General features: G+C 46.6%; 1 protein-coding gene across 1 annotated transcript in view; it reads right to left on the reverse strand.

Moving 5' to 3' along the window:
• Positions 1–8,790, reverse strand: part of LOC104863820 (glutathione S-transferase omega-2) — a 15,798-nt gene extending 7,008 nt beyond the window's left edge. The window contains exons 1-4 of the mRNA XM_010626483.2: positions 8,680–8,790; positions 8,402–8,510; positions 6,389–6,611; positions 5,459–5,560 (exon numbers count right to left, since the gene is read on the reverse strand). Coding sequence (XP_010624785.1) covers positions 5,459–5,560; positions 6,389–6,611; positions 8,402–8,510; positions 8,680–8,713 — 468 coding nt within the window. The 5' untranslated portion in view covers positions 8,714–8,790. The remainder of the gene's footprint in view (positions 1–5,458; positions 5,561–6,388; positions 6,612–8,401; positions 8,511–8,679) is intronic.
• Between the last annotated feature and the right edge of the window lie 5,821 nt (positions 8,791–14,611).

A 14,611-nucleotide genomic window follows, 5' to 3' on the forward strand; every position in this document is an offset into this window, starting at 1 on the left:
AAAAAAAAAAAAAAAAAAAAAAAAAGAAAAAAGAAAGAAAGAAAATTGGGCTGGGCATGTCAGCTCAGAGCAAAGGCTCTGGGTTCAATCCCCAGTGCAAGAAAGAGGGAGAGGGAGAGGGAGGGCCAGAAAGAGAAGAAGAGACAGAAAGGGAGGTGGGGGGAAAGAAGGAGAGAGAAAATAGAAAAAAATGATTTTATTTTTAAAAAGTACACCTGTATTACAGAAATACATTCTCATTTTTAAAAAAGATTCAAACATGGAAAACAGTGTAAAATCCTTCCCTCCCCACCCCAACGTGACCACTTTTCTTTCCTGTCCCAGCTGTGAGGAGCCTGAATTCTCTCCAGACATTTTTCTAGGCATTTGTCACGTACAGTTGTAAGGTTTTGTTTTCTTCTGCTAAAATGGGATGCTGCTAGCTGTTACTGTGTAATTCATGTATTTCCAAGCAATCTTTTCATGTCAGTACATGTGGATCTATTACATTCATTTTTAACCACTCCACAGAATGGCACAGAATGAGTATAATTTGGTTATCTAATGAATATTTTGATTTCTACTTTTTCTCAGCACAAAATAATGCACTTACAGAGTTTATAAAAATACGAGAAAAAAATCCTTATGGAATATGATAGCCAAATTCTACATGTGGCATAATTTCGACTACATAAATATATATATATAAAATGGAAACAGACAGAAAACAAAAATAGCATTCATTTGCGACTGGAGAACAGTGGACTGACTATTGGAATGTTTACATGCTGGGAGAGGGTATAGCAGAAGGCTGTTTTTAAAGATGAGCAAGTCTTAGCTACCTAGAGGGCAGCTGTCTGGATTGGATGGTGCACTTGTTACCAGGCTAGCAGCAGCACTAAAACCCTCAGCCAGCCAAGATGAGTCAGGGACAACCAGTGCCCCCACGGGAAAGAACAACAGTTACAACCGAGGCACCGGCCTGAGGACACAATGGGATGAGCTAGAAATCCAAGAACTGACAGCACATGGCTACACTAGAACACAAAGACAGTATTCACCACAGCGACACTCATCCCCCAAGTGGAAACAACCCAAGTCGCCATCAATAATGAATAGATGACATGAGGTATAGCCACAATGGAATATTATTTAGCAACCAAAAGGAAGGAAAGATAAAGCTTAAATACATTATGGTAAGCTAAAGGAGCTCATGAAAGGCTACACATAGTATAATTCCATTTATAGGCACTGCCTAAAATAAATGTATCCACAGAGACAGATGAGTGGTTGCCAAGGTCTAAGAGGGGTAGGAAGAAATGGGTGTTAACTATTAAAAGGAGTTTCTCCGGGGTACGACAAAAGTGTTCTGAAATTAAATAATGACAATGGTTAAACAACTCCATGAATGCATTAAAACCACTGGATCCTATGCTTGAAAAATGGAATTTTATGATATATGAATTATGTCTCAATGAAGCTGTTACAAAAAATAGCAGTAACAAATAAATGTAGTTTATAGACATTGCAACTTAGTTGACAGAAAATAAATTTAGCTTGTAGATAGGTTATGTTATATAAAGAAAAAGTTATTTCCAGTGAAGATTAGCCAGGTATAAACTCTCTTTCCTTCCTATCTTGTAAACAATATCACGGAAATTAATATAAATTAAAAAGCAACAACAGTAATTACAACTTACCCAGGACAATATATCTAATGGACCAAGATGTCTTTTTTTAGAGAGAAGAACAGGCAGATTAAAGACTGTGCTTGACTTAATTTATAACAAGGATCTGTTTGAGCCCATGGGGTCGAGGCCAGCCCGGACAACCAAACAGCGAGCATTAGGATTATGGGTGAGATGTAGAATCCGGAGAGTATTTAACACAGATGTTCCCGAGGGACGCACAGTACTTCAGCCAAGTCCACTGCGTGAAAGCCGCCGCCGTGTCGGGCAGGTGATCAGACCTACAATGTGGGAAACTCTGCCCGAGGGAAGCACCCCAGAGCAGGTCGAGAACACCCAGAAGAAAAGCAGATGCAGAACACAGCCACTGTGCAGGTGCAGGAGCAAACGTCCAGAGCACGGCGGAGCTCGGGCTGAGCCTGCCTCTCATGGCCCTGGACTTGAGTACGCTTTCATGACGAAGACATTTCACTGAAGTCACTGAAGGAGTCCCCTGAAAGGTCCTGCTACACTGACACCCACAAACATAAACTGAAGCCTGGTTCAAGTGCTATTTTGTAATGAAAAAGTCAATAATACCATTAGAAAAGGAGAAAGCTAAAAATGTGTGCTGTTTTAGATTAATGACTCAAGAAAAGCTGTAAAATCTATTTGAAGACAGATTTAAAGTGTGGCTAGACTAGGGCATCCCACTAGTTTTAAAAATCATGCCAGCATTCAGAGCGTGAAGTAAAGAACAGGCTGGGCTGTTGGTTCCATAATAAAGGCAGCAGTAATATATCCCAAAAAGTGTAAAAGTATTATAGAAAATATGGCTGTATAACAATAAATCTTCAATTTTAATGAAACTGGACCTTTTTGGTAGTACTGGGACTGATCTCAGTGCTCTGCACTGAGCTAATTTTTATTTGTTAAACAGATTTTATTATACATTTATAATTATTTTTACAGGCATTATATACATTTTATTACATGTCTTTTATTTTTTAGAAGGGCTCTGGCTAAGTCACTAAGTTGCCCAGGCTGGACTTGAACCTGTGATCCTCTGTGCCTTCCTCAACCTCCCAAAATGTTAAGAGTACAGATGTGTGTCACCCTGCCCAGGTGAAACTAGACTTTAAAAAAGAAATTTTAAAGTTAGAAAGGGCACTTATTCCAGGATAAAATATCAGGGTTTAAAACTGCAAAACAATAAACTGAGCGTTTTGCTGTAGGATAACATGACAGATTGCACATTGAAATCTTGGTTTTAGGCTAGGTGCGGTGGCACATGCCTATAATCCCAACACTTGGGAAGCTGAGGCAGGAGGATTGTTGCAAGTTTGAGGCCAGCCTGGGCTCCATCGTGAGTTCCAGACCAGTCTAAACTACTCAGTGAGGGGCCAGGGACATAGCTCAGTGGCACAGTGCCTGCCTGAGTTCAATTCCTGATACTGGGGGTTGGGGGGAAGAAGCTACACAGTGAGACCCTGTAACAAAACAAACAAAAAATCTTGTCCTATTTCACTGAGAAAGACCATGGATATTTAATAGCTCAAACAAAATGCTGACTGTACAAAACCACATGAAAGAGTTATATAACTCAGGGGATTGTCTTTGTTAGAATTATTTTTAAAATTTCAGTGTCTCTAGACTCTCTCAGAGTAAACAGATTGGTACTTAGAGGAACACGTTAAATAATTCAAGACCAGTGTCATGGATTCAGATTCTGATATTAGTTCATAGCTAATATCCTGGGTAACATTGTATGGGACAAAACCCACATTCAAGCCTCTTGGGACAATACTGAATACTCACTCAGAGGTCCTTAAATAGCATCAGAGAACCGTGCTGAGATGGAGGCTGTTTAATAACATTCCTGGGGCTCAGTCACTACAGGTAAAGTGAGACGTGTCACTCAATGACATGCTGGAGCTCACACTGCTCCCCAACTCTGACTGGAGACAGCACCTTAAACTCCACTTTGGTGGGAGGCCTTATCCCCTGAAAACAGCAAACGCCAATTGGGATTCCCCCCACCTTTTTTCAGAGAGAGTTGAGTGTTAGACTTTTATCATCACCCTAGTGATTATAGTCCTCCTCTTTCTAGTTCATGCTCCCAGCCAGTAAAACCACCCAAAGCTCTCGGACAACCTACAAAATACTCCCCAAACTTTGCCCCACCTAAATACCCCGTGAGCACCTCAAAGGAACAAAGTCCACCCATCTTCCAACTCTCTCTCAGCGAAAACATGGCCTTTCCTGACCTCGAACGTGAAAGCCAACCTCATAACTCTGACCCCTGCCCAGCTTCCACCTCATCTCAGTCCTTTCAGATCTCCGTCGGGCCCTCTCCAGCCCTCGCGTGCACCCTCACACCCTTCCTGGATGACCACCTGAAGATGCAGGAAAGCCACTCCTCCCAGAGTCTGCACTGATGCCCAGAGACCCAGCCACTGGGGCAAACTCCTCGGCCCCAGTGAGAGCCGCTGGCTTAACTCGGCCCGCCCCGTGCCCTCTGACTCATCCTTGAGGAGTCACCAAGGTGTCACCCATCCCCACACCCCTCTCTCACAGGTCTCCAAGGTTTTAAGTGAACGTGACAGCCCATGTCCTCCCTGGGCTCTGGGTATCCCGAAGGCCTTTGGTCTTTGTATTCCTAGTGCGTGGTTCAGAGCTGGCCCAGGGAGGCTGCCGGAAAGCCCAGGGAGGTGGTGCAGGCACAGGACCTGTGACATAACACAGAGTCCTGTCCACTAGCCTGGAAAAGAACCCCAGCTGAAGGGCAGCTGCTCCTCTATAACTCTACACATTTACCACTCTGTAATTTACAAAGTTCACCCATCCTCTGCATGCAGAGGAGGAGGGAGCGCCATCAAAATGTCTTCCAATTTTCCTTGGCTCTTTTTCCCAGCCCAGCAATTATTTAATTGTGAGAAGGTAGCCAGGCATAATGGGATCGGTTCAGCTGACGTTTTCACAAAAGATCTTCATGATCCTCTACTCACAAGTTTCAAACTTCTTTTTTATACGCTCCCGTTAGCTGTTGGGTTAGACACTGCAGTGGCAGGGAGCACTGGCTTGGATCTGGACCCATCTGGCAGGCCTCTTCCTGCCCAAGCTTCTGGAATCTGTACAGCCAATGTGAGGTCTGCCCCCACCCTGCTATGAGAAGCTTTGCAGAGATTGGTCCTGGTCAACCCACACCCGCTTTTCTTCTCCCTTAGTTACAGAACCTGATCTTATTCAGGATGTCTCAACTAAAGACAAATGCCCAGCTTCTCTGCATACAACTAAATTCTGGCTAATGAGGTCTGAGCTGTCTTTGGATTGGGGGAAAGTTCCTGAAAGGGGCATAGCCATTTAATTCTGTTCTTTCCGGAGCCTGGAACTGGGATGCAATGGCAACAGCTCTGGCAACTATCTTGTCATTTTGAGAAGGAAAACCTCACACTGTCGTCAACAGAACCTAAAGGGAGGAAGAACCACATTCCTGGTAACTTCGTGAGGAAACCTTCAAGAATTACCTGCCTCTAGCTACTTAGTGTGAGAGAACTCACCCACATAAGCTAAATGGACAGTAGTCAGGGCCCACTGGCACGAAGTGCAATCCTAACCAATTAACCAATACGCTGGCCTCTGGGCAGACACAGGCAAGACCTTCAGGAAAGGTGACAACAAGGATGCCAGGAAAGAGGAACTCGCTGTGTGTCCTCCAGAAAGCAGGCTAGAGGCATCTGCCATGCAGGGGAGGAACAGGAAGGCCACACAGCTCCTCGGTGCCTCAGGACAGGACGGGGTCCCCCTGGTACCTCTTCCAGGTTGGAGAACTCCTGGCGCAGAGACGCCTTCAGGTCAGTGCACTCTCTCCCACATCTCAGCGCCACCAGACACTCCTTGGTCAAATGTGGGACCTGATCAGGGGACACGGTTCTTAGAGGAGGAGCCTGCGGACTCCCAAGTTCCCACCCGGCCTGCCGAAAGCTGCAGCACCGTTTCCTGACTCCAGCATCACAGGCCAGCTCCCCGCAGACACCCCAGCTCCCTGTGCTGGCTCCAGACGACCCCTGGGGGAACCTGCCCCTCGCAGCATCCTGGTCACAGGCACTTAGCAGGTGCTGCAGGGCTGCTGCTCCCAAGCCGTGCGTTCCTAGGCAGCACACTGAACCCCTAAGCCTCAGTGTCTGCATCTGAAAACGGGAACAGGAACCGTCCTGGCCTCTGAGGGCAGGCAGGTGTGAAACAGGTTGGCCTCTATACAGTAGGCCGTGTCCAGCACATCCTACGTCCTCAGTATAAGTTCGCTTTTCACATCATGGGGTTATTTCATTTCTTTTCTTCTGAACTACAGATTGCTGTATGGCCTTTTCTTTCATTATCAATAGCTGCCACCTCTCCTTTCTTTGCACAAGTGCTGGCACTCTTGTCCCACTAGGGCCAATCCCCTTCCAGTATTTTTTGCCGTGAAGTCTGGGAAATATTCCTTTTAAGGATCACCAGTTTTCAGTCCTTTCAGCATCACGATCTCAAGTCATACAGCCATTGTCACGTCGTAACGACACCTGCTAGGCCTGCCCAGCGAGTGGAAAGGCACCTAGCAGTCTTTGCCCTCAGTGGCCGTCCTCTAGGTCAGTTCCACTTCAGGGTGCACCCATGGCTTGTCTCTACAGGGGGTTGAAGCCTGGGAAAGGCACACAGAGCAGAGCCGAGTGTAAGCCAACTAAGTAGTAAGTGGAACATACCTTACAAAACAGCTCCAGTAGCATCTTCTGGCGTGCCCGTTCGTAAGTGTCATACGGAAACAGCTTTCTTCCTGGGTACGTGTCATCCAGGTACTCACAAGTGATGACCGACTCGTAGACCAGCTGGCACTGGCTGTTCTCCAGGACAGGAATTTGGCCAAAAGGGTGTTTTGTGTAGTACCAGTCAGGCTTGCTTCGAAGGTTAATGTTGACAACTTCATGTCTTGCAAAAGCACAGGGGAAGGAAGACAGAGCAAAACTGAGAAGTGTGTGCAGGCAGATTCTTAAAACCAGAAACTGGGATTAAAGTCTGTAATCGCAGTCTTTTTCTAGGGTTAAGTTTTGTGTGAAATGCAGAGTACCAGACTCCTCACCCCTGGGTAAGACCCAGCCCAACCGAGACCTTGGCCAAATTCCATCACCCTTCTGTGCTTAGGTCCTCAGCCGCAAAGGAAGAGCACTAATTCTACTCATCCACTGGCATCTCATGATGACCAGTGTATAAAGTTTTGGGACAGTGCCTGGTCCACTAGCATGCAGTGGTTAGTTCGGATTACCAGAGCGGCAGGCCCAGGGGTTACCAGAGGCAGCACTAATTATCCACAAGGGTTAAAGGAAGCGCTCCTGCACATGCTTTGCTCAGCCTCAAAGGCAGCACCCAAGGACATGTGGTGGTGTCTGCAGGCACCCTGCTGTCTCATTCGGGGAAGGGGAAGTAGGGCAGGGCACTGCTAAATACACAGCAGTGCAGAAGACAGCCCCACTCCCTCCCCAGAAAGAATAATCTGGCACAAAATGTCAGTGTTGCTAAACTCAAGAAGCCCTGCCCTAATGAATATTCGCATCAGTTCCTAAACTGCCAATTTGTTCCCAACTGGGCAAAATATTGAGTTTTCTGCTATTTTTCTCAAAACACAGGTATCCTTAGGGCTGGGCAGATTTGAAGGAAAAGGAAGAATCTGGAAGTATCTGTCGTATACACGTAACGAGGTAGAATGACATCGTTTTATTTTAACCATCTCTACTTGGGTCTCTGCACTCTTGGACTTGAGCCGCCGCTCTGAAGTCTCCCCTGCCGAGGACTGCCCAGAACAAGCCAGAGCCCGGGGGACACATTCCACACTTCAGCTGGGGCCGGTCACAACTTCCAGTCCACATTCCAGCCACACGGCTCTCATTCTCCATCCAGACCTTCGCTCTTTCAGAGTTCCTTCCGGGGCGCCTTGTGCCCACTTCCGGGCCATGCCAGAACCCTCCCGTCACCTCCTGGCGGCAGTTCCTTCCAGCTCAGCCTTTGGAAAGATCTGTTTTTCCCACCAACAAACATCTTTTGGGTCCTTGCCATGTGCCAGTCTCCTCTACTCCATGAATGAGAGAAGTCCCCACCTTGCAGAATTCCCCTCTTCTGCGGCGGGGAGGGCCCTTGTGCCCACTTCCGGGCCATGCCAGAACCCTCCCGTCACCTCCTGGCGGCAGTTCCTTCCAGCTCAGCCTTTGGAAAGATCTGTTTTTCCCACCAACAAACATCTTTTGGGTCCTTGCCATGTGCCAGTCTCCTCTACTCCATGAATGAGAGAAGTCCCCACCTTGCAGAATTCCCCTCTTCTGCGGCGGGGAGGGCGGTGTGGGGAGCAGTGAGGGAAGTGCAGGGTAGGAATGGAGGAATGGCAGGTGAACAATAAGGAAACGCTGGCTGCCCAGGGATGAAGAAGTAGGACCCAGCTGAGCTAAGATGCCTGGGGAAGGGTGGGGGCGCTGTGGCCTCGGCTGCGCCCTTCCCAGGGTACTTGGGGGAGGCTCCAGACCCCTCTGCAATGTCTAACAGTGTTGTGCACAAACGTGACGGGAGCTTGCATTTCAGGAGGACTCACATACACAAAAATCTGTCTTTCTGCCAACCACCTTACTGACCTTGCCTTGGAAGAAAGAGCCAGGAGCCCCTTCTAAAATCCGAGGGCGTCCTGGGCCTGTGGGGCGGGCCCGCTCAGGGACTGCTGGGCTCCAGCTCCTCACCTGATGCCTTTGGCCTTGAGGACCAGCCGGGTCCTGTGAGAGTAGGGGCAGAACCTCATGCTGTAGACGCGGATGAGGCCCTCGGGGACCGGCCCCGGGGGACAGCTGCCTGCGCGGGGTGCGGGGGAGAGGAGCTCACTGGACGTCCAGCATCCAGGGGCTCTGCGCTCCCACCTCCCACGTCCCTGAGAGGACACGTTCGCGCAGGCTTTTTGCAAAAGTTCCTCCACGGACCTGTCCAGAGCCCGCGTCCCTACCCCACGGTGGAGGGGACTCACCTTTCCTCAAGGTCCTGGTTGCGTCCGCGGACATAGCTTCGTGTGTCAGCCCCTCTGCGCTCACACTGCCGCCGCTGCTGTGGGCTCCGGGGGCAGCTGCACTCCAGCGCCCTTCCTGCCCTGAATTCAGTGTTTGAACAGCTGGACACCGGAGGGGCGGAGGGGAAGTGATCTGGGACAGAAGCTAGAGTAACTTAACAGGAAGACTGACGCCCCACATTCAGAAGCCCAAGAGTTGGGGGGGGATTGAACCAAACCAGATCCCGAAAAGCACATCTTGTTTGGATATTTGGGTGGAACAACGCGCGGAGGCGGGCTCCTCCACATGAAGGACCGTGAACCAGGAGCGCCAAACCCCATGCGGTTCCTGGGAGTTGAGTAAAAATTGACCGGGACGCTTTTTCCTTCCCGTTGCAGGTCCTCCCTCCTGCACCTCACAGACCACACATGCATCTTCTGTACAGCGAGTACAGGAGTTTTTGTTTGGTTTTGTTTTGATTTTTTGGTACCGGGGATTGAACTTGGGACCTTACATTTGAGAAGCAGGTGGCAGAGCCACTGAGCTAAATCCCCTGCGAGTACAGTTTTTTGTTTTTTTTTAAATAAGGCTTAACTTTCACCTCATAGGAAGAAAAAAAAAGTGAGTATTCAGACCTCACCTCACTAGGAGGAGGGCCAGCTTAAATTCTGCTCCCGAACATCTCACTGGCCTCACCCTACTTTGGCCTTAGGAAATTCTACCCCAGTTCCGAAAAACTAGCAGCGAAGAAGAAGCCTGGAAGCAAAGAACAGTTCATGAGCTCTCCCCACCCAAGCGTCCGCCTGGCAGCTGGGGACAGGTCAGCAGCAGCCCAGCAGTTCGGTCTTTGAGAGGGCGCAGGCAGCGGACCTTGGCTTCCCCAAAGATGACCTGAGATCGGAATTTCAGCAGATGGGAAACAGTCCTTACGCTTCCAGGACTGAGCTGCCATTCCTTGCAGAAGTCTTACGGGACTGATAGGTAAGGAAGCAAAGGTGTGAGGTGTGTCTCACTCACACCACGTTATTCCCAGGATCACCTCATTTGGGTCCCCAGCTGCTTGGTCGGGCAGCTAGTATTATTCCTGTTGTACAAAATGGAAACCAGGCCCAGAAAAATGAAACTGTTTGCCCGAAGTGACCAATAGTGGAGTGGAAGAGCTTTAAAATTCTAAAGACTGACTCAGTGCTCAGCCTCGAAAGGTGAAGCAAGGGTCCATGTCCAGGAAAACACAGGGATGTACGGCTGCTCTACAGTTGTTGGTTAAATCTAAATATCTCTTATTAAAATGGCACAGCCTCACCATGTGGCTTACGAATACGAACCTTTCTGCTTTTGGAATTTTATTGCATCTAGAACTTCTCAGTTGATGTTTTCTCACCACAGAGTATGAATCTCTGAAAAATCTTCAAAATAGTGACCCTACATTTTTTACTAAGCCACTCGGTGGTTTCATAAGATAAACTTAGATAATAATGTAGTGTGTGTTGTTGCTTTATGAAAACTGAGGAATAGCAAAAAAAAATGTTTGATGGATACATTTTGAGGATATACTTCTAAGTGAAATAAATAAGTCACGCATGCATAAATACCGAATAGTTTCTCTGGTGTGAAAAACTGTAATGGTACACAATCCTAATGAGATAATTGACAATGTAAATAGGAAGAAAAAGGCTAAAGGTGTAGGGAAAGTGGGAAGAGTAGGGGAAAGGGAATAAGGGAAAAGAAAAAATTTGAGAAAATGGAAATAAAGTGTTTGTAAATGGGGAGGGAAGGAGGGGCTGAAAGGAGGGCAGGGACAAGGGGAAAAAATGAGAACCAAGACCTATCATGTAAAGGTATGAGATCCCAATAATGAATGTGACTGTACTGTATACCTAAAATGTACCAAAAACTCAATGAAAAGAAAAAAAATGTTTGAATAAGTTCAAAATGCTTCTGGTGTTGGAAAAGACAAACTGATTTTTTACTTATGTCGATTACTTTTCACTTTGGGAAATAAAGTCATAGGTAATGACTATGTGGAGCTACTTTTGACCACGAAGGTGAGCCAGATGGTAACACAGAAGCAAGGAACGTAACCATGCCCTGTCAGAGCCCCCAGTAGACGGCTTTTGGATGGATAAGTTTACCCCTCAAATAAAGGAAGCAGATTTCAAACAGCCGAGAGAAATAGATCCAGATTCGAAACAGGAAGGCCGTAAGAGGAAAGCAGAACTTCAAACTCAACATTAATAATCACTGACACAGACTTAGTACTTCCTGTGCAATGCTCTACTTAACCCCTAAAACATCCCTTTGAGTACTTATTGCTACTCTACTTTAAAAGATGAGTAAACCAAAGCCAGCAAGGGCAAGCCCTTGTCCAGAGCCCCACAGCTCTAAGTGGAAGAGGGAGGGCCAGGAACACTGCAAGTCTGGCCCTGGAGGCAGCCCTCTTGACCAGAAGCAATGGACTGAAAAGTCAGGCAATTTTGTCAAATAGCAAATATTTTATGCTTTGGGGACCATCTTGACTCAGGTATTTGGATTTGGCCCAATGATCTTAATTTTGCCATTAGCAATGACTGAATTACAAAAGCCCAACCCGGAATTCTATTTGTCAATGAATAGTTCCACTTGCCAGAAAAGGATGTATTTCCAAGTTTTTTCCCCTCTTCATTCCCTCTTTTTAAAGGACCTCAAATCTTAGAATTGGAAGATGTTGTTCATTAAAAGTATATGTGTATGTAGGAAATCAAATTCTGAAATGCAAGGCCATGGGGAGGTGGAGGGACAGAGGGGTTAAACTATTCCTATTCCTATTCCTATTCCTATTCCTATTCCTATTCATGCTTGAATAGGAAGCAGCATGGTTTTAGGGCTTTCAAACCAGGCTCTGAAGCTAGATGGCCTCTGAGACCCGGCTGTGGCAGATGAGCTATGGAAACTGTCACTGTCACCTTCCTCGCCTGGAAAATTAGAATTTAGAAGGACCTAGTATTTATGGGCTCCTGTGAGCAGGGGATGAAATCACACAGGTGCCATCAGTATAGTAAAAGCCGAGTGTACCTCAAAATAAATTACAAATACTAATTGCTAAGAACCCATGTTTAACAGCACAGTGCATTCCAGTTCTGCATCCTTAAAGATGCAATGCACTGCAATTCGCTTTCCTAATCGTATTAGAATTAAAATTCAACTCACGAGATTTACGTTTAATGCCAAATAGAATGAATGCTTTAAGCGACATTTCAGTATGTGGTTTTTAACCTTACCACTGAACAGTATAGTTTCCCTAGAAAGATTTTAATTATGACCTTTAAGCTTATCCTTACTTACTTTTTAAGATCTAAAAGGCAACTCTTTAAAATCCTCTTTGCAAACTTTCCTTCTAAATTACTGTTTCCTGTTACACTTCTATTACACTGACTCACTTAGGCATTAAACAAACTGCAATAAGGCCATATTAAACCAACTCCAAATCAACTTCCAGACACCTGAAATGTAATCAGATCTGTTTTGAAAGTAAAAGGATCTTTGGTCATGGGTGATTAATGAGTTAAGCCTTTAGGAAAAGGAATGCAGCCACAGAAATAGCTTCGTCACTCTGCTTACATGGGTGCTCGAGAGAGGAAGTGGCATTACTAGAGTCATTCCTGTTCACTGAGTTCAAAGAGTGAGACAAACTGGGCATGGTGGCGCATACTCGTAATCCCAGCACTCACAAGGCTGAGGCAGAAGGATTTCCATAAATTTGAGGCCAGCCTAAATTACACAGCAAGACCCAATCAAAGAACAAAAACACCTCTACTCTCAAATGTGTCTATGTTCATGGCTTGTTTCCAGAAAGTGAGGGTTATAGGGAATCTATGTTCCAAAGCAGATGTTTTGGGGACATATTAAATAAGATCACTAAAATCACCAGAGGGGAACTTTGTTTCCCAGCTAGAGAAAGTAGGGTTAAAGCAGACTTTATTTTTAAATATTTTTTCCTATCCCCACTTCTCTACAACTTGAGAAATCAAAGAAAGTTTTTTTACACTTTTACATACTAAGGTTGAATAAGCAAAGGCAAAATTTCAAGATTCTGACACCAGCAAGTCAAATATTTGTAAAATCAAAGAAAGCACACTGGGTTTGGAAAAGGAACATTAAATCTCTTGTTAAATCTGTAACAGTTGTGTGGTCTAAGGGTGGCTACACCTGGCCTGCAGTAACCACTGGGAATGGTTCCATGACCACCCTTGGATGCCAAAATCTGTGGATGCTCAAGACCCTTATGTAGAATGCGTATAATTGCATATAATCTGACACATTTGAAATCTGCAGACTTTCAACCATTATTGCCTTGCTTGTAAAGCCTAAAGGGACATAATGATATGTAAAATAGATTATCCTGTTTAAAGTATAATGATGAGGAAAAACGTTTATACATGTTCGTGACAGATGCATGTTTTTTTCCAAATAATTTTTTGTCTGAGTTGAGGCTGTGAATGTGAAACCCACCCACCAGGAGGGTGGGCTGCACTATCCTCTCCTAGCTCAATCTCTACATGGTACCAGGTGTTGAAAAAAATAGTCTGAGCAGAGAGGTACATTAACTCTTACCTCGAGAACAGTCTTACTGACTACAAGAGCTCCAGCTGGATTTGAATCTTTTTAGCATTTACTAGTTGAGTGACCTCGGGCAAACTACAACAACCTTCCATGCCCTGGTGTTTTGATCTGTAACTTGGAGGTACCAATGTATCCTGTGGTTTGGGCGGGTTTAACTGAGATGACATGAATTGACTGAAATGCATTTAAGAATTAATAGGTGTCTGTTTCCTAAGTGACCAATGTGAGTCATTATTATTTGAGTGTAACAAGAAGACTTAGTCTTCAAAAAGACTGGACATTCCCAGAAACCATATTCCCCTGCCTATCACTGCCCTAATCGCGGGGTACATCTGCATTGACAGCTGTCTACTGGCTAAAAACTTGAGGCAGGAGTGGTCTTCGCCAGAAAAGTAACAGTGTATTTTGAGTTAAAGTGCTTGCTTTAAAGACCTAGCCTTTATTCTAAGGTCTCAGCCCTAGTAGTTTTTGTTTGGTTTTTTGGGGGGGAGGGGATTCTGTTTTTTTTTTTTTTGAGACAAGGTCTCCCTATGCAGTTCAGGCTTGGGTGTATCCCAACTCGCTGTGGATCCCAGGCTGGCCTCAAACTCACAGCGATCCTCTTGGCTCCGCCTCCAAAAGTGCTGGGGTTACAGGTGTGCCCCACAGTGCCCAACTTACCAGAACGTTTTTGGAAATTAAATTGTTTGATGAAATATTGGCGAAGGTTAAATGGAGCAAAATTAAAGGTTGGGAATCCTATTCTGGGACCCCAGATTCTTGAAAACCCGTAGTTCAAAATTGACCTCAAGACCTCGCCTCCGTTGTGGCCGGCCTGACCCACCCGGAGCAGGGCACAGGAGAGGCAGCCAGGGATCCCCGCGTGTGGCAGCCGGGACACAGGGCGTCCTAGGCTCCTTTTACGAAATCCTACCCGCCGATTGGCCACCAAAACCGGAACTTCACCCAATCCCAAGAGCCCTTGGAAGTCTCTGCCAATGGGCAGAGCGGAGCCAATGGACGCTGGCGTTGTAGCCCCTGCAGCTGGAGGCCAGTTCCGGCTGTTCCGCTGGGCGGGCAGGGACGGCTGGGCCGGGTGTGCTGGGCCCGCCTGAGGCCTTCTGTGAAGTCAGCGGGTGTCGCCTCACCTGGGCAGGGCGCGTTGCCTTGTGCCCGGCCCTCGGGACTGAGAGGCCACGCTGAGCCTCAGCGACTGAACTGGGCTCCTACCGGAGAGCTGTCCTCGGAACGGGCTGTGGCTCACGCCTGCAATCCCAACGTTGTGGGAGGCTGAAGCAGGAGTACCTCAAACTCCAGCCCAGCGGGGGCACCTCC

The sequence above is a fragment of the Fukomys damarensis genome, unplaced genomic scaffold (genome assembly GCF_012274545.1).
Source record: "Fukomys damarensis isolate Sample0158 unplaced genomic scaffold, DMR_v1.0_HiC HiC_scaffold_8, whole genome shotgun sequence".
Classification (NCBI taxonomy): Eukaryota; Metazoa; Chordata; class Mammalia; order Rodentia; family Bathyergidae; genus Fukomys; species Fukomys damarensis.